Genomic DNA, 23,226 nt, shown 5'->3' with positions numbered 1-23,226 from the left:
TTCAGAAATGTGATGATTTTATTTTATATTTTAAATTTATTTCACTGTTATTTATACAAATGAACCTCACTGAGACACGGGTTCTCATTTTCAAGCGACCTACTGATTACTGCATGGAATTAGTAGGGTGTAAAATGCACTTAACAACAAAAAAAAGAATTAAGAAGTAATTAAAAAAAACAAGCAAACAAAAATACAAAAAAATTAACCTTCCAGATCTTCTTTGCACACAGTTCCACTCTGCACAACCCCCAAATCTGTTGCCTGGATATTTTGTTTTCTGCTTGGCTTAGCAAGCTTAAAGGTCCCACCTACTGTTTAATCTGTATTTTGCAGCTAATTCTCCAGTTTATGTCCTTGTTGAGCCATTGCTTTTTTGTTTACTCCCCTTTATAGAATCTGCCCACCAGAAGCACTAGCTGATCATTTATGCAGCGCTGGCTCTCCTCCACCTCAGTAGGGCTCACCACTTCTCCTGCTGTCTTTACAAAAGCCGAACAGAATAAACCAACAAAAATGTCGAGTAGAGTTAGGATAACACAACAGAAGGAATATTACAGACAGAATTCTCACTACATTTCAAAAAAGCCCGAGTCGATCTCTTTAATAGTTCACTAAAGCCACAATCATTTCTACACGCGGCACAAAAACCTATAAATGAACATTCAGCTTTCTCCACGCACAGCAGGGCCACCCCCAGCAGCGAGCCATCTTCAAATGTGGGCAAAGGAATATTATATGAAGTGTTAAAAATTCATTTCCATTGAACTCTAACAGGTTGAGCTCTTGAGGTATCAGACATTAGCTATGCAAGTAGACCACAAACCTCTACTCATTTTAGAGGGGAAGCATCAAAGTAGGGGCAAAAAACTATTTGCTACTCTTCATTCTACTTCCAGACAATGTCAAGATGATGGGAATTTACTCATTAATAATGTATAACTACCTTCATTTTCTGTAGAAATTAAATTTACCCTGCTAAAGAAATCTTCACAAAGACATTTTCTTGGAGTTAACTGGGTGCACCGGTAACATCTTTGAATTAATGTGCATGATAGTGGCATGGCATTAATCTCCCCACGACACAACACCTGTTATGAAGGAGTCTTAATCATTATTTATGCAAACATTTCTTATGACAGCTTGACATTAACTGAGACAACATAACAACAGATCGACTCAGAAACAGCTTCACTGTGATAGAAAACCAGTGAGCGTAAAATATTATATAGCCGTGTCAAACAGGTGTTGCCATGGTACAAAATCTAAAAATATAGATTGTGTTTTGTGGCTGTGATGCTGGTGAGAAATAACTGTTGAACCCATGAATAACTGAACTCAGTGTATGTTTGCAGGGAGTGATGTGATGATGATGTGAAGTAATATCTTTGGTAATTATTTATCTATTGCACGTGACTTGGCTGATCTTCAGTAACAGTAGCAATAAGGGTGATGAAAACCCTGTAGAAACTGGTGTAACCTGTAACCCCCCCTCTTTTCCCAGTGATAGAATTGTTTTCAGAAAATTTGAACTGACATCAAAGGTCATTTTTCAGTCTTAAGTTAAACAAAGCCGGCGATCATGCTCGTGATACGTGATGCTTACAATGAGTAGCTCCTAAGCCAAAGCAAGCAATGACAGCAACTGTGTGACCACTGCCCTTCCTGACAGTGCTGAAGACAGGGAGGGCTCCAGCTTTGGTTTAACAGGAATTCAATAGAGTCGCAGTTGTTAAATGAAAGATCAAAAAACTACAAGGCCGTTTTCTGTGCTTTCTACGCAACCGACGTCTTCACGCTCGATGAAGACACTTCGGAATTCTCGTGGGTTGACACAGGTGCCAATAATTTAATGCGGCGCATTCACTGACTCATTGTAGTCTGTGCTTTAACTTCTTAAAGTCACTCAGTTTGTTGCTATTAAGCTATTTGCTATTTTTTAAAGTAAAGTTATATAAAACGTCAGACACTGTCTGCTACTTAAAGGTTGAAGTCAGGTGCTTCAATGTTGCTTTGACAGAATGATACTGAAATAAGCAATCAGTGCAATTTGAGTTTTTCACTTTAAGCAGTAGCATTAAAACTATGATGCTGATGAAGCAGTTATATGCAAGTTTGTATGTTGACATGTAAGTTTGGTGCCTCTGCTCTTGTTCTCCCTTCTGTCCTTTCTGTAAAAAGAATGCAATCGTGACGCTCCAAACTATCCAAATCTCAAACTTTTGATGTGATGATTGATTAGGTGTTTTACACGTCATTTATTAACTTTATTGGATACGATAAGTCAGTCAATTATGTATATGAACACATTAACACATTTTAGATTGCATTAGAGCAGGTAGGTCAGACAGAGATAAGAGTGTTTCACATGTGACAAACTTGAATACAGATGCAAAGAATAAAAAGTTTTTTTATGAGATCTGGAGCTATTCAATAAACATCCAGGGCCGCCCAGGGCTAATGGCGTGCCTGCATTAAGCCTGCTGAAATTAATTTATTTGCATATTGTGGAGACCGGATATAAAAACTTACCAATATTATTACTGGTGTTAAAACAAAATGTTTTCAGATCATATCATTTAACGATCATTTAGGTCATAAAGTCAGATTGGAAATGTAAAAACACACTCATGATACATATGATATTTTCCAGGTTAACTTTTTAAATATCTGTCTTTTTTGTTTTTTTTAAATCATTTTTTCATATGAATAATACATTTAAAACATCTCTTTGTGTTCCTTTTGTATTGCAGTACATTAAAGCTTTCTACAATAAGACATGGATTGAGAGATATGGGGAGCCTATTTCAGCGGAGACGGTGACCCTCCTCTGGTCCATCACAGTGTCCATATTTTCTATTGGAGGCCTTTTTGGAGCCCTGTCTGCCACGTTAATCATCAAAGTCCTGGGCAGGTGAGAACACTGTTATGTGCTTACAATATCGCTGGTAAGAAGTTTGCTTTTATATCCTTCACTCATCAGAGAGTGGCGAACAGCGGTCAGTGTGGTGCAAACGATTATGTTATGAGTGAATATGAACAACACTGTAGATGCTTTGGCTTCCTTTGTTGTGGGGAGGGGTCTCTCTGCATCGAGCTTGTTCTGGTGAGTCCCACAAATGCTTGGTCGGATTGGAATGGAGGGACTGCAGGATAACACTGTGCTGCACAAACACAAGAAAGGGGAATTTTTGAAGTGTGGTGTGCTGCTGTTAGCAGGGGAAGAAAGAAACCACTAACCACTTGATCTGCAACAGTGCTTAGGCAGGTGGTAAATGTCCTTGTTTGTGCCAGAACTGTTGGCTTCTCAGTATGATGTAATTTAACAAAATGATCCAACAAAATCATTGTGGTTTTAACACTGTGGCTAATCAGTGTATGGAGCTTTACTCTTGACAAAGCAACATGACAGAGGACTTCCAAAAGATTTGTAGGGCTCAGTTTAAGGTAAACAAAACACAATGACTTATGATTGCACGTTAAATTTAAATGACACTGGTAATATTATTATTATGAATACTTTATGAATATTTTGTTTATTTACAGTTTATTTACAATAAGGTGAATAAACAAATCTAAAGTGGTGGAAGCTGTCAGGCATGGCTCTGTGGATGAGGAGAGACAGAGTCAGCGATGGCTTAAATGTAGAGGGCAGTTTGAGGAATTGATTGTAGGGATTAGAACCATCTTATTTGAGTTAGAGGTGGATTTATCCCCGGGAGCTGCCTATGAGGCAAGGTTTCTGTGGTGGGCAAATGGAACTGGTGTAGAACGGGTGGGTGAGTCCTTTTCTCTACAGGTTTTTGAGTTTCCAAGCTGAAGCAGGCTGAAGTGTGGTTGGAGGTTTTAACAAGTCGGAAGATTTAAGCATCCCAGAGAGACAGATGACTCACTTGTGCACGAGGCTGGCAGCTGAAAGGAGCAGAGAGACTCACGGTTAGCTGGCGAACAAAAGCGCTAATCACAGGTGACAGAGTTGGCCCTATCTTCACTATTGTAGTGAGGATTAAATGGCAAGGAACTGAGATAACATCCAGCCTTTAAATGATCAGGTCCGGATGCGTAAAGGATGAAGCAGACAGACTCCGCCCACAGGCGCATTAAAATTCCAACCTCACCTCTCCACCTGTGACTAAATAACAGTGATGTTAAACATAAACACAGACCCTTAAAGTGCAGAAGTGTTATTTTTGTCCCTCATGTCTCCCTTTTGGTACAAGGCTCAGTTAGACAACCAGTTCCTTTAAGTACTATAATGAATCATTTTAAATCTACTTTGTAGTAATCTCACTGTTGTCTTTAGCCTCCATTTACAATGATCAAGTACCAGTATGTTTTGTAATGGATTTAAGACATAAAAGCCTAAGCTGTCAGTGACTCCAAGGACATAAAAGGTATTGGTCTTTACTGACTTGCACTGGTTTGACAGCCTATATACTGCACAATGAGATCCAATCTCACAGCCAGTGTGATGCATTTAGGTTTAAGTCTTGCTCATCTACGTGTTGGACTGCAGAGCCACATGTCCTACTATCCTCAAGGGACACGTTCAGACCCTAACAAAATCACCTCAGTGCTATGAAATGATACGTCTTCTAAAGAATCTGTTATCCACTAATGACACGAGTGTCACAGAGAGACTTATGAAGCTTTTACTCAGAGTCATTTCAGACAATTAAGATACCCTTGAGGTTCACCTTGGATTTCTCAGGTTGCGATCCTCACTGTGTTAATTAGGCTGAAGCGTATAATTCATTTTCCCTCCACACTCCCTGCTAGACATCTGTGGGTCAGCTGGAAGTTTTACACAGAGTTTCGGAAAGGTTGAAATTCAGATGTCAGGGACAAGAGTTGAATATATATGTTAACTAATGAGGACGCATGGAACAATCGAAATGAAACACACTTCAAAGTATGCCAGGGAAGCCGAGGTAAGTTTAGTTTTTTTTTAAAAATCAATAGAGGCGCGTGGACATTTCACCACAGACATGAAAAGAGATTAATAAACATTTGTGGTCGACTGCACTACTACATAAATGAGTGTATTTAAATTTTAGATTTAATTGTAGATTTAGACACAGCAAGAGAGAAAAGCCTTCGTCTCAAAAACAAAACACGGCTGATTATCATGCTGCTGGTGTTGTGTGACTGATGTTGAAATACCGAGTGCAAATGCTATAACTTACGAAATGTGCTGCTCTGAGAGTCTCAGTGGCGTTGTTAAGCATCTCACTACAAAGATAGCAAAAATCAATAGGAAGAAAACATTTTTCTTTGACCCCTGACATTAAAAAAGTACAGTTCAGACAAGACCTGAATGCACACGCACGGCAGACAGGCAAGCTGAAGAAAAAAAGCAACTTGGTCCACAAAGGCTGGTAGGGAGGTAGAATCCAAAGAGTAAAAGTAAGCAGATGAGCTGAAGATCACACGCAAATGGCCCGATGCTGGAGAACAGGGGAACCAGAGACGTTGGGTGGCCTGGTGGCAAGGCGGACAAACAGTGCTGCCCAGGTGCTGCAGATGGGGGATTAAAGAGAGACTACTCCAGAAGGCAGGACCTGCTGTGAAAGTGGAGCTCCATCAGGGCCATGCCACAGGCTAATGGTTAAGATATGGCGGGGAACAGGCAGGAAAGCCAAAGAAGAGATCAGGGCAAGACAAAGGCTGGAAACCAGAACAGTCGGACAACAGAAGAGGTTCAGCAGGCAGGACAGACAGATGCTCTTTGAAACGGGGGTCAGTTGTGACAGCTGATGTGACCTGGTGTAATAGTGTCCTCTGTCCTCTGCTGTTCTGTAGCAGCAGAATGGTTAACTAGCTAGAGGCCGCACTAAGTTCTGTTACGTAATAAGTGATTGAGAACTGACTGTTACTTGTCTAGAAGAGGAACAGTTCCCACTGACTTGGTGCTTCTGGGAGCTCGGGTTAATTTTTATAGAATACTAGCGACTAGCAATAATGAAATAGTTTCAGATTGAGCGTAGTGTAAGAAACCTCCATTACAGAACTGATTTTTCTGTTGTGATGGCCTCAAAGATGTGTTCCTTTGAAACTATAAAAAGTTATTCAGCTATTCCATGATGTTAGCTTTTTAAAACTCTTCTATCTCTGATAGTTCTTGCTCTGCTAGTTTTTTGTTAGGTGAAGTTCTCTTCATCCCAGGTGAAGCACTATAGAAATTGAATTTAATGAGTTACATTTTGTTAATTTTTTATATTTTTTTTCATGTATTTTTCTTACTGACTTTAGAAAGGGGACCTTGCTGCTGAATAACAGCTTTGCTGTAATAGCTGCTGTGCTTCTGTCTCTGGGTGAAATGTCAAGATCTTTTGAGATGCTCATCATTGGACGACTCATTATGGGGGTAGACTCTGGTAAGAAATATGCTTTTATAATTTCCCACTCATCAGACAGTGTAGAAAATTCAATATGGTAAAATGGTAAATGGCCTGCATTTGTATAGCGCTTTACTCAGTCCCTAAGGACCCCAAAGCGCTTTACACTACAATCAGTCATTCACCCATTCACGCACACATTCACACACTGGCAATGGCAAGCTACGTTGTAGCCACAGCTGCCCTGGGGCGCACTGACAGAGGCGAGGCTGCCGGACACTGGCGCCACCGGGCCCTCTGACCACCACATACACAGCATAATGCTGTAGTGTAAGGGAGTACAAAGAAAATATTCATTCAGTTAATCATGTAAATTATGATGATATCAGAAAATGTCAATTACATACCTCTTGTAGTGACGCTGATTTTTTACTTACTTCTAGGCTGGACTATTGCAATTCATTATTATCAGGTTGTTCTAAAAGGTCCCTGAAAAGCCTCTAGTTGGTCCAAAATCCTCAGTGAGAGTACTGGACATGGGCAAGGACGAAATACTGTATTTCTCCCATATCAACATCTCGAATAATCAGGACCCATCATACCTTATAGACTTGATAATACCATATTATCCTAATAGAGCACTTTGCTCTCAGACTGGAGGCTTACTTCTGGTTCCTGGGCTGCAGATCACCCACCCTCCTTTCAGTCCCTGGGGGTCACATGAGCTAAGATGTGCTTCTTGGTGTCAGTCGTTCGAATCACTTGCATCAGGTGTGAATTGGTGTGAGATGTTCCCCCATCCTGAATCATATGAGTCATTAAGATGACTTGACTCAATGTGTGAGTGTGGGTAGAGTCATCTGGAAAGGTATCTCAAGACTATGTTGCAGAAAAATGGTGTCATAGGCCACGACTTCCACTCAGTGATGGTCATTCAAAGACCACATCCAAGGTGATAGCGCCATTAGAGGTCAAATACCCGGGACTTCCCATCTGGTGTTAGAACTGAAGCAGCCATTGTGCGTTTTAAATTCAATGATCACTGATTTCACATGTGTCAAAAAAGTGTTACCTCATAAAATGCAACTCAGTTTTGGTTTTAAAAGTAGCTTGGTTATACCACAATGCAGAAATAGTAGCTACCTTTAAAAAAAATATACACATTTACAGAAGAGTGGGATAACTTGTTTACAATTTGTAGTGTGTGGAAATTGATTTGTTTTTAAGTATTAACTTGTTCTTCAGTGTAGACCGTTTCTAATGCACAGACCATCAATACTAGTACCCATGACCATGCCCCACAGTTCAAGACAGCCAACTGTGAAATGTGGCTTGATGTTCAATGTGTGTCAGTGCAGTGGAGCTGTTGGTGTGTCTGCACTTACATTTATGTGGTAAAACAAAACAGACTTCGATACTGATAAAAACACCCCCAGTGCTTTTAAAGACAGCTGATGCTTACAGATCCTAGATAAGATACATGAATGCATATTCCTCTACTATGTCAATACATACTGATGAGAGGAGTGTTTATGCTACATAGACATCAGTATATTGTGTGTCCCTTCCAGGTTTTAATATACTGTTTGCTTGTTTCTTTCTGACAGGTATTGCTCTCAGTGCTCTCCCCATGTACCTGGGAGAAATTTCCCCAAAACACTTCAGAGGTATGATTGGCCAGTTCAACTCCATTCTAATCTGCTTAGGAGTGTTCACTGGGCAAGTACTGGGGCTGCCTGAGCTGCTGGGTCAGGTTAGTGGTGTAGGAGGCTATGAACGATTACATTTTGAAAGTGTGCTGTATATGTCGTGTTGTTTTCTGTAAGAATGGTTTTGAGGCTGGAGAAATTTTAAATCAAGACAACAAAGTGGAGTTTAGTAAATGAAAAGTGGGCTAAACATAACCACCACATCACTCCAAGTTTTCAGTATACTGTCTGTGGAGAAGGTCTGTTGACTTTGGATGTCTGGGGGGGAATTTCTTTATTATTTTTATTATTTTTTCCCTTGACTGTAATAAAGTTTGCTCTCAAGTCACTGTCCTGCGATCATAAACAAACTGCATTTAAAGGCGTTTCAGCAAGCCCAAAGCCAGTGTGAGTGAGTGAGGAATCTGAATCAATAAATTATGCTAAACGTCATATAAATTGGCACTTTAAGTAAAATGTGAACCTGTCATGACTTCGGTGATGCATTAGCTAAAGTACTATTCACCTATTGTGAGACTCACTTGTCACTGGTTGAACTGGTTCCAGTCTTGGTTTACATTTTGTGTTTTGTTGTTAGCTGAATTTTTAGATTTTGACTTATTTATTATTCTAGTCTAATGTGAGAGTCTAATCTCGCATTATTGAGTCTTTGATTTTATTGCTTATTTTTGATGTGGTAACCAGTTACATGTTCTGTTTTGTCTTGTTTTGTCTTCTTTCCGGTGTATTGTTATCTTTAATAGTAGTATTAGTAGTAGTCTCCTCAGTATTTCAGGCTGTGTCTTATTGTACCTTATTTCTGCATTTATGCCTCTGTCCCTCTGTGTTCCCTAGTCTCTGACATCTTAAGTTTTTGTGTTGTTGTTTGTTAGTTTCCTTTGGTTGTTTCCTGTTTTGCTTTGAAGCGTAGTTTTCTTTCACGTCTGCTGTCAGGTTTGCTTCCTTCCTGTCCTCCTCTGATTCCCTGATTGTTTTCACCTGTTGTTAATTGCTTTCACTTGTGTCTCCTTGCTCATCTGTTCGTTGTCCCCAGTGACTTCTGAGTATTTATAGTCTCGTCTGCTTTTTGTCCTTTTTGTCAATGTGTATGTGTGTGTGTGCAGCCCAATTTATTCTCTTTGGATTTTCATGTACCTCATGTTGTGGTTTTTGTTATTTTTTGCATCTTTTGCATCAGCTGTACTAAAGGCTCGCTGTCAGCGCATTCTTTTGTTTCTTGGATCCTGTTTGTTTCCTCTCCCCTGCCTGACAGGTTCCACTATATGTCTGACTTACAACATAAACCTATCAATATTAACTAGAAAAAACACCTTGAAAAAATACAGTAGTTAATGAGTAGTAAAAAATTTTATTTTATCACCGATAGCTCACAAATTGTTCATATTCGGCATGTTTAGTTCACACATTGAGAGGAACCAGCACATCAGTTTAAGCTTGGGTAAAGACAGTGAAAGAGTCTAATCTTTTCCATCCAGACTGGACAATGCCAAGATCAAATGCACCCAGACAACCTGGCTGCTGGGGAGTTTCTAGTATTTCAATGTTGAAAGCAAAAACAAAATTCTCTATAACTGCATGTAGCAAGGAGATTATCCCAAGTAATAAAGGGCGAGAGACACATTACATCCTAGACAGGTTGCCAGTGTGTTGCAGGGCTAACACAGAAGGCGACAACCATTCAGACTCACATTCACACCTATGAGCAATTTAAAACCTGGAGAGAACCCACACAGACAGAGGGCAAATATGCAAACTTCCCACAGACAGATGGTGGATTTGAACCGAGGATCTTTATGCTGTGAAGCAACAGTGCTAATTGTGACATCACTATGCTGCCCATAAGGTGCAAATTAGTCCATTCAAATTTATTTGGAGAAAACTTAATTGTATAGGACAGAAAGACTGAAACATCTTAAGACTGTAGACACAGATTCCTTAAACTTTGTGTGCATATAATCTTGAGGGGTTCTGTTTCGTAAATGCGATTAATTGTGGCGCTGATGTATGCTTAGGAATCTGACTTCTGCTGTTAGCCATATATGTGGTCTTTAACCTCACATTTTGGGTTGTCTAGACCACAGTACTAAATTTTGCTCTACAAGGGCCTGATATCCACTTAGGGGGACATTATACTGCCACTGTTCTATCGAAACTTAAAACGAACGTCCTCATATGTGGATATCAGGCCCTTGTAGAGCAAAATCAGGTAAAAAGATAACTCTTTGTTTTTACATTCATCAGGCCCCAATCAGCCCAAATAGCAAAGAGAAATTAAAAATGCATGCCATGAAAGAGTTCTGGTCTTAGGAGGTTAATGCCTTTATTACTTTGCATATTATTTTAAAGTGTTTGCTTTGGGGTTAACTTAAAAATAATGGTAGGGAAGTGCAAATTGTGCTACACGAGAAAGGCTCTGCTACAGTTCTAGAGCAGCTGACATTATCTATGACCAAAGTGCATAGCTGCGGTTTCTTTGTCATTAAGAAATTATAATTTATTACCTGAATTATTGTCTTGTTTTTGAAAAAGAGAGAGCATAAATCAGAAGACGAAAAGAATTAAAGTGATGTCTCCAATCAGGAAAAAAGCCTTTTAAAACCACTTTTAAAACCACCTCGCTTTAGTTTTCATGTCTGTCTTTATTTACAATCAGAAAGCATTCATTGTTTATAAATTAGGTTACAGATATTTGCTTATCACAACAGCTCCTCTAGCATCACCCCTGGCCTAAAATGACCAGGGTCGTATTTGAAGTTATTCGAAATTTCTTTGGCTTCACATTAATTAATGTCTTAACTTTGTGCCTCTCACGTCTGTGTGTGACCTTGGCAACTATGTGACATTAAGGTGAGAATTAACCACCAGCGTTTAAATGTCAAGGTCGTTCTATTAGTCAGTAGTACTGATGAAGCCTCAGTGGCAGACTTATTCGCTCTACAGCTTCAGTATAACAGAAAATTTCATTTTGACTTGACATTCAAGCATGAAGTCACTGAAGGAAGAAGTTCCAACTCTGCTCACACTATTACTCCTCCCTTTCTAAGGCTGGCTGAAAGCGCTTTGCCCATGAGCAATGGCTTCCTCTGCCACTTGAGCAACAAACTCACATTTTTATCCTTCACGCTATCCGATTGGTTCTATCTGTCCCTTATTTCAATAGGCTATCAGTAGGAGTTCTCAGACACACCTTGTTTACCCTTGAGGAAATATTATCCATTTTATCCTTTCTCACCTCACTGCCCACTGTACACAACTTTAGCCATGTTGACTTGGTCTGCTGCTGAAATGTTTTTATGACAGATTATTTATGTGCTAGGTTTTCAGTTTATCTGTTGGGGCTGGAAACAGACATTAGCCTAAGGCACAGATGCTTTGAAAGCCAAAATCAGTTGTGTAATATGAACAGAAAGCCAATAATCTAAAGTGCTCTACTCCTGGCAAAATTTATTGACATTAGATCACTGCTTGCTTTGGCATCATATTAAAACAGAAATAATCATGGAATATGTTTTCCCAGAATTGCTTTTCCAAGTTTAAAGTATGACATTACACTTTTTGGCACCAGCCTGCTCAGACAGTTTTGGATTATGATTTTAAAATATATAAATAAAAAAAATGATGTATATTTATTCTGTTTCTCTGTGTTACCCATGTGATGGACTGGCAACCTGTCTAGGGTGCAGCCCAGAGATGTTAGGGATTTTTCTGCCTAAAAAGGAGGTTAAATAGAAACTAAACCTAAAATAAAAACATACTTTTTTGTTAGAAAAAAAGGGATGTGCTGTTACAAATCAAGTTTGGTACAAATCAGCTTTTGCTTTACGATGTTTGTGTGACATATAAAAAACCCAGACGCTGGAGTGGAAGTGGAAGATAATGAGTGGATGGATCCAAAAAAACCCATCCACTTTATGTCTTTAATCTAAATCTAAAGTGCCCACTCCCCATCTTTTTTAAGTCTTCTGTAATGTTGTGCTGGTGGTTGTCACGCTCGTCCGAAACAGTTACACCCAATAGCCCTTAGCATTAAGCTTCTGTAGGCGGTGCATTGTTTGCAGAACCATTAACATGCCATTCCAAATTTCACATTTCACAAATTGATCCCTGTTCACAAAATCACACCTAGTCCTCCAGTAGCCTTTCAGTGTGTAATCAACTCATAAAAGAAACAAAGAAAAAGCAATTGAGTGTAAAAAGCTGAGCACCTGTATGCTGTGTGCATTCATAAGTGTGTGCCAGCACATTAACCACAGCAACAGATGTTAATGCATATGAAGTGACACTGATTTGTCTGTGTAATTGTTTGTGTCTGATAACGTACTTCAAAGGCTTCAAAGACCAGACTGTATCTGCGTCCTGCTTTGTTTGGAGCTTATCCTTTTGTTCAGAAACCTATATGCATAATGCACATCTCCAGCAGCGCATGAGCCATCTTTCCAACAACGATAATATAAGAGCGACAAACATATTTTCAAGCCAGTGGATTTTGGCTGAAGCTTCCTTTTACATAATTTCTGTGGACCAATGCCCATCCCGAATAAAGGCACGAGTGTTGTAGTGATGAAATTGGTTTTTTGTTACTTTCTTCTGCCTTTTGCATGGTTGTCCTCTGCAAATATGTGATGCATTCCTGCTCTGGTTAAAAAAAGAAAAGAAAAAAAGATAAACATAATTAAAATAATGTATTCAACTTCCTTAACCAAATTCATTCTCCTATAAACCGTTTTGCATTTTTACCTTTGTTTCAAAAAGATAAACCAAAATAAAATCAATGATATCTTTACGCAAACCTACTCACTCTTGATTTGATGAAGTCCTCGTCTCCTATTTTCTTCCACTGCTACTTTGCACTTTCCCATTAAATATTGGTGTCATTTTATAGCTTTAGGCAAACAAAAGGATTTCTTTTTTATTTGTAAAGCATTGATTTGTCGCATGTCAGAATGACCTGCTGACCACATCTCTAAATTGAGTTTTGTGTTGACATATAGCCCCTCTTATCACGTTTCTTTCCTTTTCATTTCACAAGTAAATCACAGACATACGTGACAAATCTAATGATAATGCCTTGCTACAGTCTATTCTGACTTTGGTATGAAGCTCAAACAGGCCTGTTCATGGTGGCTGTCTTAAGATGTCGCTTGTTGTGTGGTTCTTTGTTTTGTTGAACCTTGAAAAATGATGCTTACTGTGACCCTCGTGCTAAGCCACTGTCCTTTTTAAAAAAAGCATGTTTATGTTTTACATTATAGCAGGAACAGGATCTTAACCAGGCATCCACTGAGCATGTGCAAGATAGTGAAGCTATCAGCCTGCCTTGACTACAGCTAGAGTCATATGAAAGGGACATGATAAAATATCACCTGGTCCTTGACAGGTTCTAAAATAATTTAAATAAATCTTCTGATGAGCAACAACATGTGTCACACTTTCATTATTTATTTAGCATAACTGAACCAAAATTCAGAAGAAGTGTGTGTGTGAAAAACGACAGCCCATTATTCAGTAGGATGCACAACTACCTTTAGCAGTAGTACATTGAAGTAAACATTTTCTATATGACTATCAGTCTCTTATGTTGTTGTGGGGGAATTTTGGCCCACTATTCTTTACATTTTTGCTTCAGTGCATTGAGGTTTGCAGGCATGCATTTATTTCCAGCTCTTTTAAGGTCCCACCAAAGCATTTCACTTAGGTTGAGGTTACCAAAACATCTGCTTTTATAGAGCCATTCACACTTGCTAATGATCAATTAGTCAACTCTATTTGATTTTTAACACCTGGATACTGTCTATTGTAAGCTCTGTATACTTAATTTTCCACATGACATTCTTTATCACATAGATACTTAGACTGTAGATTGGTTGTTATATATGGGGAATACGTACATTCATTTATTAACAGGATAAAAAAACAATTAAAACAAATATGTTCTGTAAGTATTTGTTGTTAATGCAACATGAGTCTACATTTGTTGGAAAGCCCAAGGTCTCTCAAGCTGATTGCTTTTATACGTGTACCATGTTAATATTTTTGAACCCACATTGTCACAGCGCATGAATCATCTGTCTGTCTGTCAAATAATAGAAAAGAATATAATATGCGGTAAGAGTTTAAGACCTGTGTGAATCCAGCACTTTCACATTTTCCCTTGTAGAAGAAGTCTTCTTTAATATTTTAAGAACAGCACACACCAGAGAGGGCCAGTGGTCAATTTGTTCCTCTGACAGACCATCGGGAAAACAGGCTTACAGAGAAGGTGACTTTCATCACAAACAGCTTTTCATCTGATCCTGGCAGATGTCCATCTATAAAGTATTCCAATGGCTGAGATCCTGGTGCCATGACATTTTTACCAAGTAGGCTCTCATTTTGTGAGAATTAAATATGGAAGAGGTGTTGTGATCTGCCTCTTATCATGCAGATACAAGATGGCTCCAGATAAATGTTTGTGCTCCATGTACGGGGAAACTATTTGGACAAGAAACACTTTAGAAAGTAGAAATTTAAAAACATGTCACATCAGGAAACCGAGGTTTGAGGTTTTTTTTATTAAAATTTTTACTCAGTGTTTATTTTTTAATTCGAACAACTTTATAAGTTTTAGAAAAATATAGTTTGGATCAAAGTGCAACCATTTACACAAACGTAAACAGCTCCTTTCTGCATCACCAGAATGATGACTTATGATCCATCTAAAGGTAATTATGCAAGTCCAACTTCACCACTGCCTTTGGAAAACACAACACTTGTATAAAGATGCCAAAGTGACAACTTTTCGTTTTGCAATGCACACTGTATCCTTCATGTGTTAATTATGAATGATAGAGTGCCACACTGACAGTGAATGACTGTCTTAATCTCACTGCCTGTTGTGGAAAATAAAGATTTGCAATTAAATGATTAGAAAAGATTGCTACAGAACAAGTTCACCTCTTGGCTGGGGAATGCACTGGTCAGCAAAGGTAATTAAGGCTAGCCACACAGAGATAATGTTAGTGTTTATAACTGTCTATATCAAAGATGTGGTAAACCTGACTTTCCATTATCTCTGTCTCAGATAATGTTCATATCAAAACCCCTGTGGTAGTTGTAGTAGTCCTCTGTGCATTTCATGAAGCCATGCTGCTGTTGCAAATCTTCTCCATTTCATTCCTGTCAGCTCCCAACAACAAAGGCATGTCTCATGCTTTGCATTTGTTCAATCCCAGAATGTACAACCGTCAACATCTCACATGTAATAATTGAAAGGGAAAGCTACACGGCCTTTGTAATAAGGCAGTAAAATATTTGTCTCCTTTGTTTATGACAATTATTAGACACTGAAAGGCGTGCATTTAGTTCATACTGTTGACTGCACAGATAAACCTTTGTGTGCATTTGGGTGTGTGAGAGTGAAACAGAACATTTAATGCATTACACACTAATGGAACAGGGCCTCAGTGTGAACCCACAACTTATCATTCTTTAGCTGTCTCACAATTGCCAAGTCAACTATGGTTTCCTGTGTGTATACCTAATAAGCATTGTGCCACTTGATTATTAGGCATTTAGGTTTGATTGCTGCCAGTCTCGTAAACTCTGATCAAGAACTGGCTCATAATTTAGACAAAACAGAAAAGCGATCATGTTAGCTAGAGATAGGTGAAGAAGAGCGGGTGATCGTGGATGCTTTAAGAAATAACAAGACAGACTAAACAAGTAGGCAGATGGGGTCATCACAGGATTAAATTAAGTTTGTTTTTCTTCTTTTTTTTCCTTGAATCACACTTGACAAGCTTGTTAGAATAGAAATAATCACTTTGTGAGTGCAGTCAGCCTAAGCAGCTTCTATTACATCTTACCAGAAGATTACGCAGAGGTAACATGAGATGTTTATAGTACAGATCACAGAAATCAATGCCTGCAGCACAGATTCTTTATCTCTGAGAGCAGGCTATAAAGCTTTAATCTAGTCAGCCACTGTCACCTCCTGCTGGGATAAGATGATCCACTGTTCAGCATCAGAGAGACAGAGACAAAAAACTATACATCTTATATATTTTTTCTATGTTCCAAGAAATATCTGTGAAGGGCTTCACTGAGAAACACAACTAAGTGTTCCCCAAGATAACAAAGTGATTCACTCTCCCAGCCTGGCTTCATTTGAGATTTAAAGCTGCACAACCAAACATTTTTGTATATCCAGTATATTTCATCACTGCATATACCATATAAAAGATGTCGCTAAGAGACAAACTCATAAATAATCAGTGTTTCACCCACAAATTTAATTTTATTTCCAGCACTCTCAAAACTTAAAAGAAGAAAAGTCAGTTATGAATAACAAAAACACAAGCCGATCTTGTCTGACATATCAATAATGTGTCAGTGTTTACAGCTTGTTCAGTTGGTGAAGATGACCAAGAAAAAAATGAAACAAACCTTTTACCAATTCTTGCGTGAACTTAATCTCTGGGAAACTGGAAAGTATTTTGGGGATTTAGTTCACATAAATTCAGAGCTGACATTTTCTGTCCAAATGGCACCTCCTTCCGAGTCTGTGCATACGAATACATACTGTCCTCCCATTTGCTAAAGTGACATCCATCAGGAAGCACAGCCCTGCAAAGAGATGAGACTGTGCATCCTCTCATCTTTGCAATAAGCAATAGCAATGTGTGATGACGCGCGGGTGACTTTTTACGTCTTTTTCACATGCTGCTACTTACATAACTTTTAATCGCTCCATTGTGGTGAGGCTACACGGTTACTTCGGATTGTTGTGATGCCTTCAAGGATCACTTGATTTTGTTTTCAAGGGTACTTTTAATGAAAGTATGTTTTAAAGAGCAAGCCGCTGAAAAGACCGTGTTATCTTATCTGCCATGTTGTGTTATCTGGTTGGATGAAATGTTCAATTTTAATAAAAACCCTGTATTTAACACACATATACACACATATACATTATACATATGTAAAATGTCAATCATATATATTTCACCTCTGTAATGTTCTGGATATTTATAATTGACCTTAAACTGTAACCACATAATTTCCTTTGGGATTATTAAGGTGTTCTGATTCTGAGACACACTTGCTGGCACAACTCAAAGCTGATGAGGTGAATTAGTAACATTACTGGATGTAAAAAGAGCGTTATGGAGAAGATAAGCCATTTACAAGTAAAGCCAGGAGTTCACCTCTCTTTGAAAAATTGCATGTGCAACTGGATAAACAATTTGAGATTAACAATGCTCAATATAAAGTTACAAAGAATTTGGAGATCTCATCATCTGCGGGACATAAAATAATTAAAAGATTCAGAGGATCTGGAGGAGATTTCTGACCACATGGGACAAGGACAAAAACCTGTTATGAATGATCTTTGAGGCTGTAGATTAGTTAAAAAATATACAATTGTTTAGTGGAAATCTCTTTATGGCATTAGGCACACACTTTATAGCTAGACACACAAACTACTCTGCCAAAAATAACCCCAAATCTACATAAATAGAGTGCCTAACTTGGACCAAAGTTTATGGGTTTATTTATACAGAGATTGATGAAAAGGAAAAATCTTGTCTGCGGTCTAAGAAATCAGGTTTTGATGTTGTGTAGTGCACCACTTAGTTTGAACCACTCAGTCTTGTTTTTTTTTTAAAGAAAAAGTCTTTCTTATTTCAACAATATAATACTAAAATACACTCTGCATGCATTATAGCAGTATGAATCTGTAGCAAGGTGTTAAGCTGGTCTGCCCAAAGTGCCCACACAAGTGACCTACTGAATATATTGAGTATATTGTGACACAAAAACTCCTATAAAGGAGGTGTGAAACCTTTTATTTGCCTTCATAACTGCAGCAATTTCCCCCCTGAGTTCACACATGCTTACAGCCTGTTGTTAAGAGGTGATGCAACACCATGGTAACAGGTGCCTGTCAAGTTTCTTCTTTCTTTTTTTCTCTTTTTTTGTTGCAGTCCATGCCATCAAATTAAATCTGAGCACATATTTAGTTAAATGCCTGCATCCTGTTTTTATCCAGTGTTGTAACTTTTCTTTTTCCTAAATTAGGTTTTAGAAACTTTACAATATTCATTACCATTGCTTGACATTTGAAATGCTCTTCACATTTAATGAGAGCAGCAGACGGCCTTCAGCCCATATAAAGATTCCCCTTCTGCTTTAAGTAAATATATGCAAGAAGGAATGCATCGCTTTACTAAACCCTCACATTCTTGACTAAATCTACTCAGTATTTGCTAGCACAGTAGCCTATGATGTTATATTCACATAATATAAATAGTAGCCTCATCATCTTGCAGAAATTCTTAAAAAAAATCCCAATGCATCCACCCATTCAGTGGAACGTGTTGTAACAGCTGTGATATACATCTGTTTTATCGCTGTTTAATATGGTGTAGCCGTTCCGTGTCTGAACCTTTGATGCAGCTCTTTTGTTGATGTTTTGACTGCAGGAGTCCACCTGGATTTACCTGTTTTCCTTCCTTGCGTTGCCCGCAATGCTGCAGCTGTGTGTGCTGCCCTTCCTCCCTGAGAGTCCTCGCTACCTGCTGATGGAGAGGAGGGATGAGGCTGGAGCGGAAAAAGGTATTCCATAAACAACACTTAAGAACATCTGCAAAATGCAGTCCGGCTGACACAAGAGGCTTTGGTGTCTCATTGTGGTTATTATGTTTGAAAACCCTGCTGTTGCTCTTTACAACAACTACCACACATTACCACTCTTTTAGAGTTGGAAAAAATGTCTGAAAAAGTAAGACTTGTCATCTCACTCAGGTGACTGGAGTATATCTGCAGGGACCAGACAGAGTTTTTTAGGGAAACAGAGGTTCATGGTTGCTTTCCCACTGGTGAGATTTGTGGCTTTTAGAGTGTTTTATGCTTTTTCAGCAATTTCAGTGTACAGAAGACTAGCTACACAATTTTCACAAAGTTTTGCTTTATATAAACACTTCAGCTTTTAATACTGGCCAAGGTTTTAAGAGGACCTTGCAAAACTGTGAACCAAATCAGAGAGTGAATTCTTGAATTCTTCACTTTTAAATGCAAAAATATATTCTTAAATACAGCTTTCAAATACTAAATGAAAGACTCAGAGATGGCTTCACATCTTTATTTATGATTGTAAAGCAGTTTCAAAAAAGAAGTGCATTGGTAATGTGAGTTAAATAAACTGCGACTCTCAGTGGTTTTAATTCTACACATAATTGGTTTTTATTATTATTTTTTCACAGCATTTTGACATGCTTCCTTTGGAATTTATTGCAGCCATTATTAATATAACTGTTTTTTTCTTATATAATAAGTGATAAAGCTGGGTGTGAAAGTCTTTTAGTTACCTTTTCAACTGACTTGTTGCTTCTTTTGCAAACTAAATCATATCCAAGTAGTTTGGTTGTATTTAAAATCAGCTGTTAGTTTTCCCGTTGCTGGAAACACTGGTAGTACTGCTTTTACTTTTTAATGTAGAAAATCAATGTAAAGACTGACTTTAGTTTGAAACTGGTAAAAAATGTGTTTGCTATGCTGATGAGAGGAAGAAACTACCAAACATATACAGGCCTTTACGTAAAATACAATGAGAGCAAAACAATAAAATCTAAAATCTGTTTTAATATTCAGTCTTATATTACTATACCAATTCCAAAAAGGTTGGGATGCTGTGTAAAATGGAAATGGAAACAGAATGAAATGCAAATTTCGTAAACCAATATTTTATTTTATTTTATTTTTTTCATGTTTTAACAGCGAGATCTTGTATTTCACAAAAAATATTAGCTAATTTTTAATTTAATGCCAGAAACACATCTCAAACTTGAGACTTGAGTTTGTTTTACAGCAACAAATGCTGGAAAAAGTAAGTGGTACTAAAAGGAAAGACATGGAGGATTGTTTTGCAACTAACTGGATCAACTGGGAGCAGGTCAGTAACATCACTGGGTATAAAAAGAGCATCTTAGACAGGCAGTAAAATGTTCACCAGTCTACAAAAAAAAATGCTTCTATAAATTGTGGAACAGTTTCAGAATAATGCGTCACGCCTCCGTTGCTGAAGTGTTTGCAGTGTGGACCCAAAAGCAGACACGGAAGAAAAGAAAGAGTGTAATAAAAACAAGCCTTGTATTAGGCTGAATACCAAAAACAAGGCAAGGCGAAACAAGGGAGGAACTAAACTAACCTAAACTGGGAAAAATCCTAGGATCAAGTATAAAAACAACGACATGAGACAAGAACATGAAACCGAACAGGAACATGCAAAACGTAAACGTGAAATAATCAAAACATGAGCATGAACCTGAACAGCATTAAGAAAAACTCTGTAACTTGCTGTGACTTGACGCAAAGTAAACAGATGAACCAACACTGAACAGATGAAGACAGAGGACTTAAATACACAGAAGGGTAATGACGGAAGTGGAAACACCTGGGGAAACACAGCTGACACGAATGAACATGACGCCACAGGGGAAGTAAAACTAAACACACTGAAAATGGAAACACGAGTCTCTTCAAAGTAAAACAGGAAACATAATTGAATGTAGAGATGAGAACACAAGCTTGACAATAGAACATGGAAACATGCACACACGACAGACTGGGGAGACACAGAACACATGGAGAGACACGTGGGAACAGATAAGGGAGACGAAAGCATGGGTATAACTAAGCGTTAAACATAGAGGACAAGACAGACGTACACAGAAGACAGGAAACGACTCATAAACATGGAGACATGGATGAAACACAAGCTAGAATAAAACTCAACTAAACCCTAACTAAATAATAACACAAGAACTCAACAGTATTGCAATCTAACATAAGAAAATCAAGATTCAGCCCCTGACAATAATATTCCTTAAAATCATGGAGACTTTGAATATTTAATTATCTACAGTACATATCATCAAAAGATTCCAGGACTTGAGAGATGTACACAAAGGACGAACCTGAAGAGCTGTGAATTTCATGGCCTCAGGCAGCACTGCATTAAGAACAGGCATGATCCTGTGATGGGCTCAGAAATACTTCCAGGAACCAATGTCTGTAACCACAGTTCACCATGTCATCTACAATAGCAGGGTAAAGCTCTATCAGGAAGAACAAAGCCACATTATGAACATGATCCTGTCAAAAGTGCTCCTTTAATAATAACCATTGAAGTGAGTCCAGTATAACAGGGCGTGTATACAGGCAGTCTGACAAAAGGGAAATGGAAACTGGGACTACATATACACACAAAGACACTGAGGGTAATCAAGGGAAGAGGAAACAGGAGAGGAACAAGGAAGAACTGAAACTAATAAAGCCCAGTGATTCAAAGGAAGTAAAACTAAATACAAACCACAGGCAATTACACTGGGAATTACAAAATAAAATAGGTAAGTAAGTAACTCAACTGTAAAACGTGTAACACAAATAGACAGGGACTTAACAAGAAAACACTAAGGACCTAGAGTGATACATACACTAAAATCACTGCACAGTACACTGAACCGAAAACAGAATAACAACTCTCACAGCAATCAAAATGAAACAATAATAGAAACAACAAAACTCAACCCTCAATAGTAATAAAAACTGAAGGGCAAGAGGATAGGATAACAATGAGAGGCAAACTAAAAAAAATCTTAACAACCAGAAAACTCAAAATAACCAAACCCCCCACACCATGACAGACACCCTGTCTTCTCTGGGCCAAAGCTCATTTAAATTCGATTGAGGCAAAGTGTAAAACTGTTCTGTGTTTAAACACATCAAAATTTTAAATTGGTTTTGGAAAACATGAACACCACACCTCTGGACTACCGAGGAGAAAAATTGTCCAGCCAGTTCAAAGACCTGCATCTCTGATGGTATATGGGTGCACTAGTGCCTATGCATAGATAGCATGTATATCTGGATATTGCATATTTCTGCAAGACAATGTAAAACTACAAACAGCATGGCTTTGCACTGAACTAGCCTGCAGTCCAGACATGTCACCAGTTGATTATTGGTGACATTATTGGATGATAGTTGCCCAGACTAATGAGCAACTATAATCCCATATTACACAAGAATGGGAGAGCATTCCTCTCCTGAAAATCCATCCTCTTTTAATTGAGTAATTCAGTTCCTCAGTTACTCAATTAAAATTATGTTTTTATATTTTACAAATCTTTTTTTTTTTTGATACCTCACAAATCATTGATTGGAGGTATAAATGTCTTGTACAATCTTTTTAAAAAAAAAAAAATTCTGTTTCAAAGGCACTGATTCAGTGCCTTTGAAACACAGTAAGCTGCAGCTGCCAGAGAGGCAGAGAGGTACTTAAAATCACAGCACATCTTCATCTTTCTGACCTCAAACAAAGGAAAGAAATGAGGAGATGGTCTTTCGCACAATTTTTGGCTCTTATGACACAATAGGGGCAATAAAAAGTTGCTCTTGAATGTTATGTCCCAGTTAAGAGTTTTATCCATTAAAACTCTGTTTTGAAACTGCGTAGACCCTTAACCTTTAATCTGCAGCTACATTTTCACAGAAATGTTTCATTTGAAACAAACGGAAGTGAAAATTATTCATTACCTTTTATTCATGTCTATTTAGTATTCTGCTTTTGAAAATGTTTTCAAATCACCTTCTATTTTTACTTTTTTGGTATTCCGATTGCACAGCTGCAAAAGGCAGTAAATGTCAGAAAAACACAGCAGTGAATCAGCTGTTTTTTATGAAGCATGAGAAATATATATATTATTTATTGCAGCAATCTTTGCACAGTTGTGTAACATTTCCCCTTAGACCTTATTCAAACAATAATTTATTCTCACTAACCACAACCTTTTCCAACAATTTGTTTTGTTGTACCTTACCTATACATTGGCCATAGTAAAAGGTTACAGGTGCAAAATTATAAAAAGTTTACATGACTATTACAAATATTTCAAGCTTCAAAAAAAGAATATTATATAAATGCTGTGACACGAAAAGGCACAGCATGGATTAAAGGCATACATAGCTCACACTGCATGTGTTAATTAAGTATAAAGAAAAATGTAATTTCAAACAAAACTTTAATGAATTTGGTCTCTGGAGTGGTTTGAGCTGTTTCATGCCTGCGTCCATACATTATAGATTGGTAATCTCTGAAGGTTTGGTGGCTTACAGTTTGTTCTTTGTAAAATTGAACATGG

The 23,226-nt window shown here is 38.0% G+C and overlaps 1 protein-coding gene across 6 annotated transcripts in view; it reads left to right on the top strand.

Annotated features, from left to right (window-relative positions):
- The window catches only part of slc2a9l2 (solute carrier family 2 member 9, like 2), an 88,049-nt gene that overhangs the window by 13,545 nt on the left and 51,278 nt on the right, over positions 1-23,226 (top strand). For all 6 annotated transcript variants that reach the window (XM_039612289.1, XM_031747806.2, XM_031747807.2 and 3 more), the window contains exons 4-7: positions 2,754-2,914; positions 6,253-6,377; positions 7,946-8,091; positions 18,508-18,640. In XM_039612289.1, the coding sequence (XP_039468223.1) occupies positions 2,754-2,914; positions 6,253-6,377; positions 7,946-8,091; positions 18,508-18,640 (565 nt within the window). The remainder of the gene's footprint in view (positions 1-2,753; positions 2,915-6,252; positions 6,378-7,945; positions 8,092-18,507; positions 18,641-23,226) is intronic.

This window comes from Oreochromis aureus, linkage group 5, assembly GCF_013358895.1.
Source record: "Oreochromis aureus strain Israel breed Guangdong linkage group 5, ZZ_aureus, whole genome shotgun sequence".
Lineage (NCBI taxonomy): Eukaryota > Metazoa > Chordata > Actinopteri > Cichliformes > Cichlidae > Oreochromis > Oreochromis aureus.
This window is presented reverse-complemented; position numbering and strand designations above follow the sequence as displayed.